This window comes from Pseudophryne corroboree, chromosome 4, assembly GCF_028390025.1.
Source record: "Pseudophryne corroboree isolate aPseCor3 chromosome 4, aPseCor3.hap2, whole genome shotgun sequence".
Classification (NCBI taxonomy): Eukaryota; Metazoa; Chordata; class Amphibia; order Anura; family Myobatrachidae; genus Pseudophryne; species Pseudophryne corroboree.
The window spans coordinates 57,658,154-57,679,118 of NC_086447.1; the positions used below are offsets into that span (position 1 = coordinate 57,658,154).

At 48.1% G+C, this 20,965-nt stretch overlaps 1 protein-coding gene across 2 annotated transcripts in view; it reads right to left on the reverse strand.

Moving 5' to 3' along the window:
- The window catches only part of KIF13B (kinesin family member 13B), a 253,470-nt gene that overhangs the window by 116,374 nt on the left and 116,131 nt on the right, over positions 1 to 20,965 (reverse strand). For both annotated transcript variants that reach the window (XM_063915075.1, XM_063915076.1), the window contains exons 15-20: positions 19,598 to 19,684; positions 16,815 to 17,002; positions 10,520 to 10,730; positions 8,100 to 8,262; positions 1,675 to 1,821; positions 699 to 848 (exon numbers count right to left, since the gene is read on the reverse strand). In XM_063915075.1, coding sequence (XP_063771145.1) covers positions 699 to 848; positions 1,675 to 1,821; positions 8,100 to 8,262; positions 10,520 to 10,730; positions 16,815 to 17,002; positions 19,598 to 19,684 — 946 coding nt within the window. The remainder of the gene's footprint in view (positions 1 to 698; positions 849 to 1,674; positions 1,822 to 8,099; positions 8,263 to 10,519; positions 10,731 to 16,814; positions 17,003 to 19,597; positions 19,685 to 20,965) is intronic.

Genomic DNA, 20,965 nt, shown 5'->3' on the forward strand with positions numbered 1-20,965 from the left:
TTTGGGGTAACTGCTTCTCATGTGTCCTGCAGCTGAAACCCCATCTACAGGGTCATACAGCAATGGTTCCCAGCCAGGCTTTGAGACAGACCCTGGAGTCCTGGGAAAACCTCAACGTCTGAGTTTTTGGGAACGGTAGGAAACTATAATGCTCCAGGAGGTAAGTGCAGTTTTAAGTCCTAAATCAATCCATATTATAAAGGAAATTTAATTAAATTTTTTCAATGTAAAAACTTTGAGACATCGGTGGAAGTCTCAGCTATGTAATAATGTTATATCATTAAAACTCTTTTAGATTTTTTGACAGATGTCCACATTAATATATTTGTTTCTGGTAACGTGCCCAGATAAATCTGAATTACTGGCCCCCTGTGTAACAAGCCAGGTATAGGAATCAGCTGAAGTGGTGAAGGAAATATTTCTCTTCAGTGGAAATTGTCTCCTTAAACGTTTGTCTGGAATAAGAAATTGGCTGATGCAATATAATCTCCAGCCATAGAACCTGTCGCCTAAAACCCTCCCATATGTACTAAAATAAACGTGGTATGAATTAGCATTTTTATTTACTTCTGATGAAAAAAGTTTTTGCCTGTTACAGAGCGATTAGAGTTCTACTAATATACAGGTAATGTAATGATTACCTTCTATGCCGCAACCCCTTACGATACAAGAATACAAGGGACGAAACGCAGACGTACCTCGCCCTTCTGGTTGATGATCGGGACGGCGTACTGCAGCTTCACATCGTGGAACAGCGATTCCAGGAAGACATTCGCTACCCCGATGAGGCTGTGATTCTCCTGCTCATCATAAAACGGGTCCGCTCGCCGGAAATACGCCCGACTGGCCTGCGGAGAAGAGGTAGCATGTGTCATTTTACAGATGGAGCCTCACTTATCTTGGCTTCTCTGCTGTGCCTAGGTGCACCATGGTTTATTAGCATAAGGCATTCATCTATTGTTCTCAGCTGCAACACAAAACAGAGAGAACAATACAGCAGGGGATAAGTCCGACTGCCCTGGCTCAGGTAATTCTATTAAAGGGATAGATAAGCAGGGCTCCATCTGTACATGGTATCACTGTAATAGCTTTAAGATTATATTTTACATATTTCAGAGATTAACCTTCCCTAGTTTGACCAGAAGAGAATGCAAAGGGGGAGATTCAAATGTTTGAAAAGTCAGTTGGGAGTCTGTTTTTTCCTATCTAATAGATAGACACCCAACTGACTTTTCTATCTAATAGACAGACACCCAACCGACTTTTCTATCTAATAGACAGACACCCAACCGACTTTTCTATCTAATAGACAGACACCCAACCGACTTTTCACACATTTGAATCTCCACCAAAGAGTTGTTAAAAAAAAATACAACCTACTGTCAGCACAAATAACTTCAACATAACTTGGATCTAACTGCAACGGACAGGTGGTCACTAGTACTGTAGATCCAGTCTACAAGCATGTTCCAGTGCTCCTGGCTCTCTACATATTCTTCATAGACAGTTGTGGTTCTGCAAGAGCCACCTACTCCTCTTGTGACCAGGTCCACGTTGAAGTTGTGATCTCCACAACCAATGAAAATCTGACACTGACCGGAGCCCTTCAGGTTAGCCATCAATAGAGTGTACACTGTATATTAATGTAACCGGGGAACAAGCCCCATAACTTACAGGATTGTCCTCATCACAAGCTTTCCACTCCTGGTAGAGGTCTCGTATGTCCACCAGACGGTTCTCCAGTTTCTCCAGAGACCAGATCTGCTTGCCTTTCCCTTTCCTCCTCACCTGGATGGCTGGCTCGCTGAGCACCTCATCCCGCTGCAGGGACAAATAATAATGAGCAGATGGGTCAGAGTCAAGGTTTCTGGATACAGCAAATATATGGCGCCGACGGAGCAACACTCACTGAGCCGGCTCTTAAAGTGCATCTGCCTCCTGTACACACTAAAGGAGCCATACTCCTGAGACTGCAGCCAATCAGCTGCTTAACAGCCCCCTGCAATAACAGACATATATAGTACATTTGCTTCCTAGAGATCTGATAGGTGGCATCCTCGTAGGTGGTGGCTGCAACGGCGTACTACGTGCCTGCTATGCGTGTGCAGAGATGGGGGAGGGAGCACCGGAATCATATCACAATTACAAGGAAAAGAAGGGAAACAATGGCATCTCTACTGAATAGTGAGCTCTTCGGGGTAGACTTGTTAGTACTATCATAAAATCCAGGTGATAAATAAATTATATTTTACTCACCGGTAAATCTATTTCTCGTAGTCCGTAGTGGATGCTGGGACTCCGTAAGGACCATGGGGAATAGCGGCTCCGCAGGAGACTGGGCACAACTAAAGAAAGCTTTAGGACTACCTGGTGTGCACTGGCTCCTCCCCCTATGACCCTCCTCCAGACCTCAGTTAGGATACTGTGCCCGGAAGAGCTGACACAATAAGGAAGGATTTTGAATCCCGAGTAAGACTCATACCAGCCACACCAATCACACCGTATAACTCGTGATACTATACCCAGTTAACAGTATAACAACTGAGCCTCTCAACAGATGGCTCAACAATAACCCTTTAGTTAACAATAACTATATACAAGTATTGCAGACAATCCGCACTTGGGATGGGCGCCCAGCATCCACTACGGACTACGAGAAATAGATTTACCGGTGAGTAAAATCTTATTTTCTCTGACGTCCTAAGTGGATGCTGGGACTCCGTAAGGACCATGGGGATTATACCAAAGCTCCCAAACGGGCGGGAGAGTGCGGATGACTCTGCAGCACCGAATGAGCAAACTCAAGGTCCTCCTCAGCCAGGGTATCAAATTTGTAGAATTTTGCAAAAGTGTTAGACCCTGACCAAGTAGCAGCTCGGCAAAGTTGTAAAGCCGAGACCCCTCGGGCAGCCGCCCAAGAAGAGCCCACCTTCCTCGTGGAATGGGCTTTCACAGATTTAGGATGCGGCAGTCCAGCCGCAGAATGCGCAAGCTGAATTGTGCTACAGATCCAGCGAGCAATAGTCTGCTTCGAAGCAGGAGCACCCAGCTTGTTGGGTGCATACAGGATAAATAGCGAGTCAGTTTTCCTGACTCCAGCCGTCCTGGAAACATATATTTTCAAGGCCCTGACTACGTCCAGTAACTTGGAATCCTCCAAGTCCCTAGTAGCCGCAGGCACCACAATAGGTTGGTTCAAGTGAAAAGCTGATACCACCTTAGGGAGAAACTGGGGACGAGTCCTCAATTCTGCCCTATCCATATGGAAAATCAGGTAAGGGCTTTTACATGACAAAGCCGCCAATTCTGACACACGCCTGGCCGAAGCCAAGGCCAACAGCATGACCACTTTCCACGTGAGATATTTCAAATCCACGGTTTTAAGTGGCTCAAACCAATGTGACTTTAGGAAATCCAACACCACGTTGAGATCCCAAGGTGCCACTGGAGGCACAAAAGGGGGCTGAATATGCAGCACTCCCTTAACAAATGTCTGAACTTCAGGCAGTGAAGCCAGTTCTTTCTGGAAGAAAATCGACAGAGCCAAAATCTGGACCTTAATGGAACCCAATTTTAGGCCCATAGTCACTCCTGACTGTAGGAAATGCAGAAAACGGCCCAGCTGAAATTCCTCCGTTGGGGCCTTCCTGGCCTCACACCACGCAACATATTTTCGCCATATGCGGTGATAATGGTTTGCGGTCACTTCTTTCCTAGCTTTAATCAGCGTAGGGATGACTTCCTCCGGAATACCCTTTTCCTTCAGGATCCGGCGTTCAACCGCCATGCCGTCAAACGCAGCCGCAGTAAGTCTTGGAACAGACAGGGCGCCTGCAGCAGCAGGTCCTGTCTGAGTGGCAGAGGCCATGGGTCCTCTGAGATAAGCTCTTGAAGTCCCGGGTACCAAGCTCTTCTTGGCCAATCCGGAACAATGCGTATCGTTCTTACTCCTCTTTTTCTTATTATCCTCAATACCTTGGGTATGAGAGGAAGAGGAGGGAACACATAAACCGACTGGTACACCCACGGTGTCACTAGAGCGTCCACAGCTATTGCCTGAGGGTCTCTCGACCTGGCGCAATATCTTTCTAGCTTTTTGTTTAGGCGGGACGCCATCATGTCCACCTGTGGCCGTTCCCAACGGTTTACAATCAGCTGGAAGACTTCTGGATGAAGTCCCCACTCTCCCGGGTGGAGGTCGTGCCTGCTGAGGAAGTCTGCTTCCCAGTTGTCCTCTCCCGGAATGAACACTGCTGACAGTGCTATTACATGATTTTCCGCCCATCGGAGAATCCTTGTGGCTTCTGCCATCGCCATCCTGCTTCTTGTGCCGCCCTGTCGGTTTACATGGGCGACCGCCGTGATGTTGTCTGACTGGATCAGTACCGGCTGGTTTTGAAGCAGGGGTCTTGCTTGACTTAGGGCATTGTAAATGGCCCTCAGTTCCAGAATATTTATGTGCAGGGAAGTCTCCTGACTTGACCATAGTCCTTGGAAGTTTCTTCCCTGTGTGACTGCCCCCCAGCCTCGAAGGCTGGCATCCGTGGTCACCAGGACCCAGTCCTGTATGCCGAATCTGCGGCCCTCTAGAAGATGAGCACTCTGCAGCCACCACAGCAGAGACACCCTGGTCCTTGGAGACAGGGTTATCCGCCGGTGCATCTGAAGATGCGATTCCGACCACTTGTCCAACAGGTCCCACTGAAAGGTTCTTGCATGGAACCTGCCGAATGGAATTGCTTCGTAGGAAGCTACCATCTTTCCCAGGATCCGCGTGCAGTGATGCACCGATACCTGTTTTGGTTTCAGGAGGCCTCTGACTAGAGATGACAGCTCCTTGGCTTTCTCCTCCGGGAGAAACACTTTTTTCTGGTCTGTGTCCAGAATCATCCCCAGGAACAGTAGACGCGTCGTAGGGACCAGCTGTGACTTTGGAATATTTAGAATCCAACCGTGCTGTTGTAGCACTTCCCGAGCTAGTGCTACTCCGACCAACAACTGCTCTCTGGACCTCGCCTTTATCAGGAGATCGTCCAAGTACGGGATAATTAAAACTCCCTTTCTTCGAAGGAGTATCATCATTTCGGCCATTACCTTGGTAAATACCCTCGGTGCCGTGGACAGACCGAACGGCAGCGTCTGGAATTGGTAATGACAATCCTGTACCACAAATCTGAGGTACTCCTGGTGAGTATGGTAAATGGGGACATGCAGGTAAGCATCCTTGATGTCCAGTGATTCCATGTAATCCCCCTCGTCCAGGCTTGCAATAACCGCCCTGAGCGATTCCATCTTGAACTTAAATTTTTTTATATATGTGTTCAAGGATTTCAAATTTAAAATGGGTCTCACCGAACCGTCCGGTTTCGGCACCACAAACATTGTGGAATAGTAACCCCGTCCTTGTTGAAGTAGGGGCACCTTGACTATCACCTGCTGGGAATACAGCTTGTGTATTGCCTCTAACACAGCCTCCCTGTCTGAGGGAGTTGTTGGCAAGGCAGATTTGAGAAAACGGCGGGGGGGAGATGTCTCGAATTCCAGCTTGTATCCCTGAGATACTACTTGAAGGATCCAGGGATCCACCTGTGAGCGAGCCCACTGATTGCTGAAATTCTTGAGACGGGCCCCCACCGTACCTGGCTCCGCCTGTGGAGCCCCAGCGTCATGCGGTGGACTTGGAGGAAGCGGGGGAGGGCTTTTGTTCCTGGGAACTGGCTGTCTGCTGCAGCTTTTTCCCTCTACCTCTGCCTCTGGGCAGAAAGGACGCGCCTTTAACCCGCTTGCCCTTATGGGGCCGAAAGGACTGTACCTGATAATACGGTGCTTTCTTTTCATGTGAGGGTACATGGGGTAAGAATGCTGACTTCCCAGCTGCCGCTGTGGAAATGAGGTCTGAGAGACCATCCCCAAACAACTCCTCACCTTTATAAGGCAAAACTTCCATGTGCCTTTTAGAATCAGCGTCACCTGTCCACTGCCGAGTCCATAAACCTCTCCTAGCAGAAATGGACATTGCACTTATTTTAGATGCCAGCCGGCAAATATCCCTCTGTGCATCTCTCAAATATAAGACTGCGTCTTTAATATGCTCTATGGTTAGCAATATAGTGTCCCTGTCTAAGGTATCAATATTATCTGACAGGGAATCTGACCACGCAGCTGCAGCACTGCACATCCATGCTGAAGCAATAGCAGGTCTCAGTATAACACCTGTGTGTGTATATATAGATTTCAGAATAGTCTCCTGCTTTCTATCAGCAGGCTCTTTTAGGGCGGCCGTATCCGGAGACGGTAGTGCCACCTTCTTTGACAAACGTGTGAGCGCTTTATCCACCCTAGGGGATGTCTCCCAACGTGACCTATCCTCTGGCGGGAAAGGGTACGCCATCAGTAACTTTCTAGAAATTACTATTTTTTTATCGGGGGAAGCCCACGCTTCTTCACACACTTCATTTAATTCCTCATATGGAGGAAAAACAACTGGAAGCTTTTTCTCCCCAAACATAATACCCTTTTTAGTGGTAGCTGGGTTAATATCAGAAATGTGTAACACATTTTTCATAGCCTCAATCATATAACGTGTGGCCCTATTGGAAGTTACATTAGTCTCATTATCGTCGACACTGGAGTCTGTATCCGTGTCGACATCTGTATCCACCATCTGAGGTAGTGAGCGTTTTAGAGCCCCTGATGGCTTTTGAGACGCCTGGGCAGGCACGAGCTGGGAAGCCGGCTGTCCCATATTTGGTATGTCGTCAAACCTTTTATGTAAGGAGTTGACACTTTCACGTAATTCCTTCCATAAATCCATCCACTCCGGTGTCGGCCCCGCAGGGGGTGACATCACATTTATCGGCACCTGCTCCGCCGCCACATAAGCCTCTTCATCAAACATGTCGACACAGCCGTACCGACACACCGCACACACACAGGGAATGCTCTGACAGAGGACAGGACCCCACAAAGCCCTTTGGGGAGACAGAGGGAGAGTATGCCAGCACACACCAGAGCGCTATATAACACAGGGATTAACACTATACTGAGTGATTTTCCCTTATAGCTGCTTATATGTCACTACTGCGCCTAAATTTAGTGCCCCCCCTCTCTTTTTTACCCTTCTGTAGCTTGACACTGCAGGGGAGAGCCTGGGAGCGATCCTTCCAGCGGAGCTGTGAGGGAAAAATGGCGCCAGTGTGCTGAGGGAGAAAGCCCCGCCCCTTTTTCGGCAGGCTTCTCCCGCTTTTTTCTGGAACTCTGGCAGGGGTATTTTTCACATATATAGCCTCAGGGACCATATATTGTGAATTATTTGCCAGCCAAGGTGTTATTATTGCTGCTCAGGGTGCCACCCCCCAGCGCCCTGCACCCATCAGTGACCGGAGTGTGAGGTGTGCATGAGGAGCAATGGCGCACAGCTGCAGTGCTGTGCGCTACCTTGTTGAAGACCGAAGACTTCTGCCGCCGATTTTCCGGACCAACTTCTTGCTTCTGGCTCTGTAAGGGGGACGGCGGCGCGGCTCCGGGACCGGACTCCGAGGCTGGGCCTGTGTTCGATCCCTCTGGAGCTAATGGTGTCCAGTAGCCTAAGAAGACCAAGCTAGCTGCAAGCAGGTAGGTTCGCTTCTTCTCCCCTTAGTCCCTCGAAGCAGTGAGTCTGTTGCCAGCAGGTCTCACTGAAAATAAAAAACCTAAAATATACTTTCTTTTCTAGAAGCTCAGGAGAGCCCCTAGTGTGCATCCAGCTCAGCCGGGCACAAGATTCTAACTGAGGTCTGGAGGAGGGTCATAGTGGGAGGAGCCAGTGCACACCAGGTAGTCCTAAAGCTTTCTTTAGTTGTGCCCAGTCTCCTGCGGAGCCGCTATTCCCCATGGTCCTTACGGAGTCCCAGCATCCACTTAGGACGTCAGAGAAATAATAATTAGATTTGTATACATAAACCCTGTGAGATTTACACTGGACAAATATGAAGCACCGGGTTAAATGCCTTTATAAGTGCCTCTAATAACGGACTGCAGCGGTTTATTAAGTTGACTCCAGCGTCTCCCGTCACAGGATTGGCCAAGCAGTGCCACAAGGGCTGGACAGGCGCACTCACCTTCCTGTTGGCATTCAAGCTGGATGCTGGAATTTGCAAGGTCACTTTGTACTCTGTCTTCTTGTCCATCTCATCCACAATGAAATTGGCCTCCTGAACATATAGATTGGCCTTGGCGATTTGCTCCCGGAGCTTTATCAGGCTGTGATGCAGCATCACCTCCCTGGGAGGACACAAATGGGAACAAAGGTCACAAATAAACAATAGTGTGTTTTTCCTTTATTGTTTATTACCAGTTATTTATATAGCGCACACATATATCGCAGCGCACTCCAGAGAATATGTCAGTCACATCAGTCCCTGTCACAGCGGAGCTTACAATCTATATTCCCTACCACATGGGCACACATACACCTTAGGGTTAATTGTTTGGCAGAAGTCCTACCAGTATAATTTTGGAGTTTGGAAGGAAACTGGAGCACCCGAAGGAAATCCACGCAAACATAGGACATACAAACTCCTTACGTATAGTGCACATGGGCCACCATTCCGAGTTGATCGCTAGCGGTCGTTGTTCGCTGCGTAGCGATCATTTAAAAAAACGGCAAATCTGTGCAGGCATATGCACCGCAATGTGCACGCGCGACGTACGGGTACAAAGAGCATTGTGGTTTTGCACAGGTTCTAGCGACGCTTTCAGTCGCACTGGCGGACGCAAGGAGATTGACAGGAAGTGGGTGTTTCTGGGTGTCAACTGACCGTTTTCTGGGAGTGTTTGGAAAAACGCAAGCGTGGCCGGGCGTTTGCTGGGCGGGTCATTACTGCGTCATTCGTCGCAGCAATCATCGCACAGAATAAGTAACTACAGGGCTGGTCTTGTTCTATACAAAATGCGTTTGCAGCCGCTCGGCTGCACAGGCGTTCGCACTCCTGCAAAGCGAAAATACACTCCCCCGTGGGCGGCGACTATGCGTCTGCACGGCTGCTAAAAGTAGCTAGCGAGCGATCAACTCGGAATGAGGGCCATGGTCAGGAATTTAACTTAGGACCACAGGCTAACCACTACACCAACTGTGCTGTCCAATATTGGCCAACCACTATGCTAACCTTTATTGCAGAAGGTTTAAAATGTTTATAAACATAAAAATACACAGGGCAGTGTTTTCCAAAGTTGTAAAAGAACAGACAGTGTTTTAAATTTTTACAGGAGAACTTAAAATCCCAATAGAATCTTAGCAAAATCTATTCATACCCCCAGCTACGCTGTACGGGGTGATCCCCAAGTCTCTTGGCCAAGAATATAGTGAAAAGGAGCCAGGCTGCGCGGGTCTTCATTTCTTTCTATAACCGGGAGAAGGAGGAGGGGTCGGTGTCAGGGCTGCAGATGATGCGAGTGAGGAGGAAGCAGACAACCAGCTCAGCTGCTTTATGTACACTGCTCGCTGGTGGAGGGGTGGGGGGTCCTGTGCTCGTCCTCCTATACCCCGCACAGGCCATGCCCAGACCCCTCCGGCCAGCTGGTGGTGACTACTGGTGACCTCTATCCGCAGACTGGCCGGGAGGTGTGCGGGGACTGGTGAGCTTACACGTGCCAGTACTGGTGTATATAGGACCTTATTCAGGTTTGTTAGCAAACCAAAAAAGTAAGCAATTGGGCAAAACCATGTGCACTGCAGGTGGGGCAAATGTAACATGTGCAGAGAGAGTTAGATGTGGGTGGGGTGTGTTCAAACTGAAATCTAAATTGCAGTGTAAAAATAAAGCAGCCAGTATTTACCCTGCACAGAAACAATATAACCCACCCAAATCTAACTCTCTCTTCACATGTTACATCTGCCCCCGCCCCTGCAGTGCACGTGGTTTTGCCCAACTGCTAACTTTTTGGGTTAGCTAATAAACCCCCATAGTTCAGTATCATTATAGCCTGCCCATTACAGATATACAGCATATAATATAATACATATATGGCTAATGCTACACCCTCAGCATGACAGAGCCCCGGCTCTCAGCAGCAGGACTTCCAGAAACCCGGCAGCTCCTGTGTGAGTAGTGACCGCCCACCTATAATCCGGCCCTGGTGTCCGTCATTTTGACAGGTTTTTAACTAGTGACAAAATAAAGCAGAAGATACAGCAACGGATACGTCTGCATAATGAAAATAAAGCTGCGGTACCTCCTAGTAAAGGAGGGTAGTGCTGGGGCTCCCTCCATTCTTATTATAGCCCTAGCTGAAAACCTTGGGGGAGAGTGAGGGGTGTGAGCGGGAGGACCAATCACAAGTCTCGATTGGTCACCAATCCACAATCATGACAGGTTCTCCCACTCTCGCAGCCCTCTGCCTCCATATGCAGGTGGCATGGCGGTTCTGTAATACCAGGCGGTAGCGCAGTTGGGTTAGCAATCTATTAAAATATTCCAAACCACCTAATTATCTTCCATCTATTAAACTACTAATTTCATCTGGAGGTAAGAATGGTCACCTCTCTTCCGTCCACTGTCTGATGCGCTGCTGGGCGTTAGGAGAGCCGAAGGAGAACCTGTCCATGCTGCGGTAATGATGCTTCTCCGGGGACAGCCTCCTGCGCAGCTGCTCCAGCTCGTGCTCGTACATCAGCCTCTGTCGTTCTAGCGCTGTGCGCTTCTCCTCCTCGTGCTGCTGCTCCAGGCTCTGCAGGATGGACTGCATGGGGTCTGTGCGGGGGGAGACCAGAGGTCAGATTATACAGAGACGGGGCCAGCAAGCATGACGTACACCTGCCAGATAACACCACACACCTGCCAGATAACACCACACACTGGAGTACACACATGCCAGATAACACTACACACTGGAGGACACACCTGCCAGATAACACTACACACCTGCCAGATAATACTACACACTGGAGTACACACCTGCCAGATAACACCACACACTGGAGGACACACCTGCCAGATAACAACACACACTGGAGTACACACCTGCCAGATAACAGCACACACTGGAGTACATACCTGCCAGATAACAACACACACTGGAGTACACACCTGCCAGATAACACCACACACTGGAGGACACACCTGCCAGATAACACCACACACTGGAGGACACACCTGCCAGATATCACCACACACTGGAGTACACACCTGCCTGATAACACCACACACTGGAGTACACACCTGCCAGATAACACTACACACTGGAGTACACACCTGCTACATAACACCACACACTGGAGGACACACCTGCCAGATAACACCACACACTGGAGTACACACCTGTCAGATAACACCACACACTGGAGTACACACCTGCCAGATAACACTACACACTGGTGTTATCTGGCAAGTGTGTACTCCAGTGTGTAGTGTTATCTGGCAGGTGTGTACTCCAGTGTATAGTGTTATCTGGCAGGTGTACACTCCAGTGTGTAGTGTTATCTGGCAGGTGTGTACTCCAGTGTGTAGTGCTATCTGGCAGGTGTGTACTCCAGTGTGTGGTGTTATCAGGCAGGTGTGTACTCCAGTGTGTGGTGTTATCTGGCAGGTGTGTACTCCAGTGTGTGGTGTTATCTGGCAGGTGTGTACTCCAGTGTGTAGTGTTATCTGGCAGGTGTGTACTCCAGTGTGTGGTGTTATCTGGCAGGTGTGTACTCCAGTGTGTGGTGTTATCTGGCAGGTGTGTACTCCAGTGTGTGGTGTTATCTGGCAGGTGTGTACTCCAGTGTGTGGTGTTATCTGGCAGGTGTGTACTCCAGTGTGTAGTGGTATCTGGCAGGTGTGTACTCCAGTGTATAGTGTTATCTGGCAGGTGTGTACTCCAGTGTGTAGTGGTATCTGGCAGGTGTGTACTCCAGTGTATAGTGTTATCGGGCAGGTGTGTACTCCAGTGTGTAGTGTTATCTGGCAGGTGTGTACTCCAGTGTGTAGTGGTATCTGGCAGGTGTGTACTCCAGTGTATAGTGTTATCTGGCAGGTGTGTACTCCAGTGTGTAGTGTTATCTGGCAGGTGTGTACTCCAGTGTGTAGTGTTATCTGGCAGGTGTGTACTCCAGTGTGTAGTGTTATCTGGCAGGTGTGTACTCCAGTGTGTGGTGTTATCTGGCAGGTGTGTACTCCAGTGTGTGGTGTTATCTGGCAGGTGTGTACTCCAGTGTGTAGTGTTATCTGGCAGGTGTGTACTCCAGTGTGTAGTGGTATCTGGCAGGTGTGTACTCCAGTGTATAGTGTTATCTGGCAGGTGTGTACTCCAGTGTGTAGTGTTATCTGGCAGGTCTGTACTCCAGTGTGTGGCTGATAACACTATACACTGGAGTACACACCTGCAGATAACACTACACACTGGAGTACACACCTGCCAGATAACACCACACACTGGAGTACACACCTGCCAGATACCAGCCACACACTGGAGTACACACCTGCCAGATAACACCACACACTGGAAGACACACCTGCCAGATAACACTACACACTGGAGTACACACCTGCCAGATAACAGCCACACACTGGAGTACACACCAGCCAGATAACAGCCACACACTGGAGTACACACCTGCCAGATAACACCACACACTGGAGTACACACCTGCCAGATAACATTACACACTGGAGTACACACCTGCCAGATAACACTACACACTGGAGTACACACCTGCCTGATAACACCACACACTGGAGTACACACCTGCCAGATAACATTACACACTGGAGTACACACCTGCCAGATAACACTACACACTGGAGGACACACCTGCCAGATATCAGCCACACACTGGAGTACACACCTGCCAGATAACACTACACACTGGAGTACACACCTGCCAGATAACACCACACACTGGAGTACACACCTGCCAGATAACACCACACACTGGAGGACACACCTGCCAGATAACACTACACACTGGAGTACACACCTGCCAGATAACACCACACACTGGAGGACACACCTGCCAGATATCAGCCACACACTGGAGTACACACCTGCCAGATAATACTACACACTGGAGTACACACCTGCCAGATAACACCACACACTGGAGTACACACCTGCCAGATATCAGCCACACACTGGAGTACACACCTGCCAGATAACACCACACACTGGAGTACACACCTGCCAGATAACACCACACACTGGAGGACACACCTGCCAGATAACACTACACACTGGAGTACACACCTGCCAGATAACACCACACACTGGAGGACACACCTGCCAGATATCAGCCACACACTGGAGTACACACCTGCCAGATAATACTACACACTGGAGTACACACCTGCCAGATAACACCACACACTGGAGTACACACCTGCCAGATATCAGCCACACACTGGAGTACACACCTGCCAGATAACACCACAAACTGGAGTACACACCTGCCAGATAACACTATACACTGGAGGACACACCTGCCAGATAACACTACACACTGGAGGACACACCTGCCAGATAACACTACACACTGGAGTACACACCTGCCAGATAACACTACACACTGGAGGACACACCTGCCAGATAACACTACACACTGGAGGACACACCTGCCAGATAACACCACACACTGGAGGACACACCTGCCAGATATCAGCCACACACTGGAGGACACACCTGCCAGATAACACTACACACTGGAGTACACACCTGCCAGATAACACCACACACTGGAGGACACACCTGCCAGATATCAGCCACACACTGGAGGACACACCTGCCAGATATCAGCCACACACTGGAGTACACACCTGCCAGATAACACTACACACTGGAGTACACACCTGCCAGATATCAGCCACACACTGGAGTACACACCTGCCAGATAACACTACACACTGGAGTACACACCTGCCTGATAACACTATACACTGGAGTACACACCTGCAGATAACACTATACACTGGAGTACACACCTGCAGATAACACTACACACACTGGAGTACACACCTGCCTGATAACACTATACACTGGAGTACACACCTGCCTGATAACACTATACACTGGAGTACACACCTGCCTGATAACACTATACACTGGAGTACACACCTGCCAGATAACACTACACACTGGAGTACACACCTGCCAGATAGCACTACACACTGGAGTACACACCTGCCAGATAACACTATACACTGGAGTACACACCTGCCTGATAACACTATACACTGGAGAACACACCTGCCAGATAACACTATACACTGGAGAACACACCTGCCAGATAACACTATACACTGGAGAACACACCTGCCAGATAACACTATACACTGGAGAACACACCTGCCAGATAACACTATACACTGGAGAACACACCTGCCAGATAACACTATACACTGGAGAACACACCTGCCTGATAACACTATACACTGGAGAACACACCTGCCTGATAACACTATACACTGGAGAACACACCTGCCAGATAACACTATACACTGGAGAACACACCTGCCAGATAACACCACACACTGGAGTACACACCTGCCTGATAACACTATACACTGGAGTACACACCTGCCAGATAACACCACACACTGGAGTACACACCTGCCTGATAACACTACACACTGGAGAACACACCTGCCAGATAACACTACACACTGGAGTACACACCTGCCAGATAACACTACACACTGGAGTACACACCTGCCAGATAACACTATACACTGGAGTACACACCTGCCAGATAACACCACACACTGGAGAACACACCTGCCTGATAACACTATACACTGGAGAACACACCTGCCAGATAACACTATACACTGGAGAACACACCTGCCAGATAACACTATACACTGGAGAACACACCTGCCTGATAACACTATACACTGGAGAACACACCTGCCAGATAACACTATACACTGGAGAACACACCTGCCTGATAACACTATACACTGGAGAACACACCTGCCAGATAACACTATACACTGGAGAACACACCTGCCTGATAACACTATACACTGGAGAACACACCTGCCAGATAACACCACACACTGGAGTACACACCTGCCAGATAACACCACACACTGGAGTACACACCTGCCAGATAACACTACACACTGGAGTACACACCTGCTACATAACACTATACACTGGAGAACACACCTGCCAGATAACACTATACACTGGAGTACACACCTGCCTGATCACACTATACACTGGAGTACACACCTGCCAGATAACACTATACACTGGAGTACACACCTGCCAGATAACACTATACACTGGAGAACACACCTGCCAGATAACACTATACACTGGAGAACACACCTGCCAGATAACACTATACACTGGAGAACACACCTGCCAGATAACACTATACACTGGAGTACACACCTGCCAGATAACACTATACACTGGAGAACACACCTGCCAGATAACACTATACACTGGAGTACACACCTGCCTGATAACACTATACACTGGAGAACACACCTGCCTGATAACACTATACACTGGAGAACACACCTGCCAGATAACACTATACACTGGAGAACACACCTGCCAGATAACACTACACACTGGAGAACACACCTGCCAGATAACACTACACACTGGAGTACACACCTGCCAGATAACACTACACACTGGAGTACACACCTGCCAGATAACACTACACACTGGAGTACACACCTGCCAGATAACACTATACACTGGAGAACACACCTGCCAGATAACACTACACACTGGAGTACACACCTGCCAGATAACACTATACACTGGAGTACACACCTGCCAGATAACACCACACACTGGAGAACACACCTGCCTGATAACACTATACACTGGAGAACACACCTGCCAGATAACACTATACACTGGAGAACACACCTGCCAGATAACACTATACACTGGAGAACACACCTGCCAGATAACACTATACACTGGAGAACACACCTGCCAGATAACACTATACACTGGAGAACACACCTGCCAGATAACACTATACACTGGAGAACACACCTGCCTGATAACACTATACACTGGAGTACACACCTGCCTGATAACACTATACACTGGAGAACACACCTGCCAGATAACACCACACACTGGAGTACACACCTGCCAGATAACACTATACACTGGAGAACACACATGCCTGATAACACTATACACTGGAGTACACACCTGCCAGATAACACTATACACTGGAGAACACACCTGCCAGATAACACCACACACTGGAGTACACACCTGCCTGATAACACTATACACTGGAGTACACACCTGCCAGATAACACTATACACTGGAGAACACACCTGCCTGATAACACTACACACTGGAGTACACACCTGCCTGATAACACTATACACTGGAGTACACACCTGCCTGATAACACTATACACTGGAGTACACACCTGCCTGATAACACTATACACTGGAGTACACACCTGCCAGATAACACTATACACTGGAGTACACACCTGCCTGATAACACTATACACTGGAGTACACACCTGCCAGATAACACTATACACTGGAGAACACACCTGCCAGATAACACTATACACTGGAGTACACACCTGCCAGATAACACTATACACTGGAGAACACACCTGCCAGATAACACTATACACTGGAGTACACACCTGCCAGATAACACTATACACTGGAGTACACACCTGCCAGATAACACTATACACTGGAGTACACACCTGCCTGATAACACTATACACTGGAGTACACACCTGCCAGATAACACTATACACTGGAGAACACACCTGCCAGATAACACTATACACTGGAGTACACTTCTGCGGCCTCACCCTCCCGTCATCCCCAGACCTGTAATTACCGTTATTTCCCAGCGCTTTCATCATCACTTCCATCTGGGCGTACTCATAGTTGAAGTTGACCTCGCTGGACACTTCGCTGGATGTATCCCCATCAGCGTCCAGCTGCTCGAAGCTGCTGCTGTTCCTCATTGCGGCTCCTCGCTGGTCGTCCTCGCTCTCCGCCTTCTTTCTCTTTGGCAGGCTTATCCTTAGAGATGAGACAGGAGAAACACGGGTTAAGCATCCTAAACGCTACGGGTAAACGGGGCGTATTACATACGTTCCTATGTGCATGCGCTACTGCCATACGTTTCCATGTGCTGCTCCTGGATGGTGGCGCTAATTACCCGCACTTTCCCCGTGAGCCGCACCTACTAATCGGATGTAACAAAACCTCATCAGCAGGCTGCACCGATTCATTTGTTATGCGACACTTGTGCATCTGTGTGCGACAGAGTCTGAATCTGTATACGCAGTGCTACAATGCAGCGGCCAGTTCCTTGTGCTTCATCTGCCGCTTTGTACAAATTTAAAACAACTTCCTGTGCGGCTAAAGTCACAGCCCGACGTCTGTGATACAGATTGGCGGCGTTTCACTGTGTCTGCGGTGCATGTAAGAAGCCAATTTAAAAAAAAAGACGCTACGCTAGACCTCGCGGCAGAGCTCACCGAATGGCGCATTAAGGCTAGGTGCATGACCACACATCTGTATATGTCTGTTTGACCAACACACATTGAATAACTGAATATATGTTTTAGGGAGGAAGGATTCCATCAGCAGATCAATATTCTACAAGATTTGTATCATCTACACAAGTATCAGCCTCACATTGGAGACGGCTTATTATTATTATTATTATTATTATTTTATTTTTTGGAAGAAAGTTTTAGAAAAAATTGATTTTATTTATTGAAAAAAAAAAAGCCTAATTTGTAATGAATAAAAATGTAGATCATAACTTTCAAATGATTTGGTGCCCCTGGGCCCCATGAACAGAAGACCTGATATTGGAGGTCATTCAGACCTGATTGCATGCTAGTTTTTTTGCAGCGCTATGATCTGGTCAGAACTGCGTATGCACCGCAATGCGCATGCGCGTCGTACGGGTACAAAGCGGATCGTTGCTGTGCCATGGGTTTTACGAAGAATCCATTCGCACAGCCGATCGCAAGGAGATTGACAGGAAGAGGGCGTTTGTGGGTGTAAACCGAGCGTTTTCTGGGAGTGGTTGGAAAAACGCAGGCGTGTCAGGGCGGGTGTCTGACATCAATTCCGGCTCGGGCAGGCTGAATTGATCGCAGCGGCTGAGTAAGTTCTGGGCAACTCAGGAACTACACAGAGTTTAGTTGTACCGCTCGGCTGCACATGCGATCGCACACTTGCACAGCTAAAATACACTCCCCTGTAGGCGGCGACTGTCTGATCGCAGCGCTGCAAAAAATAGCTAGTGAACAATCAGGTCTGAATAAGCCCCATTATCTCACCTCTTCATCTTTTCTCCTGTAAATCCTTTATGAAATAACTTCACCCAGTTTTATAGTCCGTTGAATGTTATCATAGGATAGATCATTACAGAATCATTGCTGGTGATTTCAGGTGAAAAAAAACAAACAAAAAACTTTTCAAGTAAAAGGGATGTAGTCCGTTTGTGGACAGTCAACTAGTATGTGTGTGCCGACACGACTGCAATGTTAGTCAAGGCATTTTAAATGTGTCGTATTTATAACTTTACCTTTTACTATTTCTGAAGAATATTCAATTCATCAACCTTTGTATTAATTCAAACATTAATAGTTGACATGCTATTTGGTGAACACTGCCAAGTTACTGTTCTTAAGGTGTGTTGGGGGAATAATTTACTGCAAGGGGGAAAGATTCAATTGTCTACGATGGCTGCAAAATGCTTTGCAAAACAGTTGGGGAAAGCCCGATGTTACCGGTGACATGAGGGGTCATTCCGAGTTGATCGTAGCTGTGCTAAATTTAGCACAGCTACGATCATTCACACTGACATGCGGGGGGGGGGCGCCCAGCACAGGGCTAGTCCGCCCCGCATGTCAATGCCGCCCCCCCCCGCAGAAGTGCAAAGGCACTTCCAGAGTAGCTCCCGACCAGCGCAGCTTTAGCGTGCTGGCCGGGAGCTACTCATCGCTTCCCCGGCCCGCAGCGGCTGCGTGTGACGTCACACAGCCGCCACGGACCGCCCCACCAACGGTCCGGCTACGCCTGCGTTGTCCGGACCGCTCCCCCTAAATGGCGGCTTAACGCCGCCGTTCAGCCCCCTCCCGCCCAGCGACCGCCTCTGTCTCAGAGGTGATCACTAGGCACCGACGGCTGCCATGCGCCAGCGCCGCAGTTCCGACCCGATCGCTGCGCCAAACTGCTGCGAGCAATCGGGTCGGAATGACCCCCATAGACATTACCCCTCGCGTTACCATAGAGGCGATTGGAAAATTAGCGATGTTTGTTTATCGTTATGCATGGTGAAATGTGTAGCCGGACATCGCAGCGGTCCAGCTGAATTCCCTCCGAAGCACCCACAAGTAGATGTATTTCTAGGTAAAGACTATTATTGTTATACCTATTAGTAAATGTCTTGTTTTCTGCATCTTTAGGGCTTTAGTTGTGCTAAATATTTATAACAACGATGCCTTTCACAGAGAGCACTGTATGCAGTATCCCTGAGCACTGAACGTGTGATGTTTTGTTGAACCATCCCAGGACAGAACTTCCAATACCCTGCTCCCAAGGTGACCAGTAGGAGAGCACATTGGGAGCTGGAGTTTAATTAATGGTGCATACCTGAAAAAGTGATTATTCCCCCAGAGTATCCGATCCCCGTGCTGCAGCTGCGTGGGGCTGATGACCGCCGAGCCATTTACTAACGTCCTGCCAGACAAAACACAAAAAATAAAAGTAGTTGAGTCTTCACAGAGCACAGTAATGTCCCGGGGAGGAGGAGAAGGTTGTTTTCACAGTGAAATCGCTGAGCACTGAACCTTGGTTATTAAGTACCTGTATTTCAAAAGTGTAGTAAGTAGGATTTAACAAGTACAGAATGTATAACACAGGATGTTTGGGATACTTTGTTTTTTTTTACAGTATGCATTAAAAATAGTTAATTACATTTAAAAATAATTGACGAATTTTCAACAATGCCCAAGTATTCTTTTCAACAGTAGTTGTGTAGCAGCTCTCCTCACAGCGCACAATTTGTATTTATTTCTTTACTTAATCTTTATAGGTGGCAGAATTCAGGTTTCTAGTTAACACATCCAATGTTGGTTATCTACAGAATATGGGTGGGAATAAGTTAAAAAAATAAAAAAACTATATTTTTGACTCTCACACAGAACGGCTGGCAGCGTGAAATGGATCCAGACCGTAAAATCTGCAATATAAAATGAATATGATAACACGTCGCAGCTTCTCATATCTCTGTTGTACAGAACGCTGTGTAACAGAGGAGTTATCTGCACACGGGGGAAGAAGAGGCTGCGAGTGTTCAATAGAGACCGCAGGTGCGGAGACAGGCGCAGGCTTGTCTCAGATCTGCACACCTTTCATTTATCCATCATCCGGCATGCAGAGAATGCGTGTGCACTGGGAGTCATCACGTATTATTAAGTAACAAGAGCAGGGTGTTGTATACATGGCGCACACTTAGAGGGATTTAAGATCCCAGAGTCTCCATTCAGTATCTAGAACTTGCACCCTCCTGGGAATGACACATTAATCCTGCTGCCAAAGTCAACTCAAACAAGTTTACTGTAAAGACCCAAAATACATACAAGAATCAAAATTAGAATTACAACTGTATCCCAACACAGAGATATATAGAATACGTGAGCTGATTGGGGTAGTTTACAGCTACTAACGGAACCACTGGACAGCCAGTGCATTCCCTGTTAACGTCCACATGCATGCCATTAAATAAAAGTTGCACCATTATTTAGTAACGGACATCCCGCTTACCTCCTGACAGCAGAAACTTACTCCACCTATTCACAGCAGCCAGACACTGGAGCATTAATGACGGAATTTAGCAAACTGCTGGCAGGTAACGAGGGTCAACAAATTCTTAAATCTCCTGAGTCGCCTACACGTAAGTTGTCCTGAGAGCCCCCTAGCGGTCAGACAACACCTGGATTTTCACAGTGCAAGCTAGAG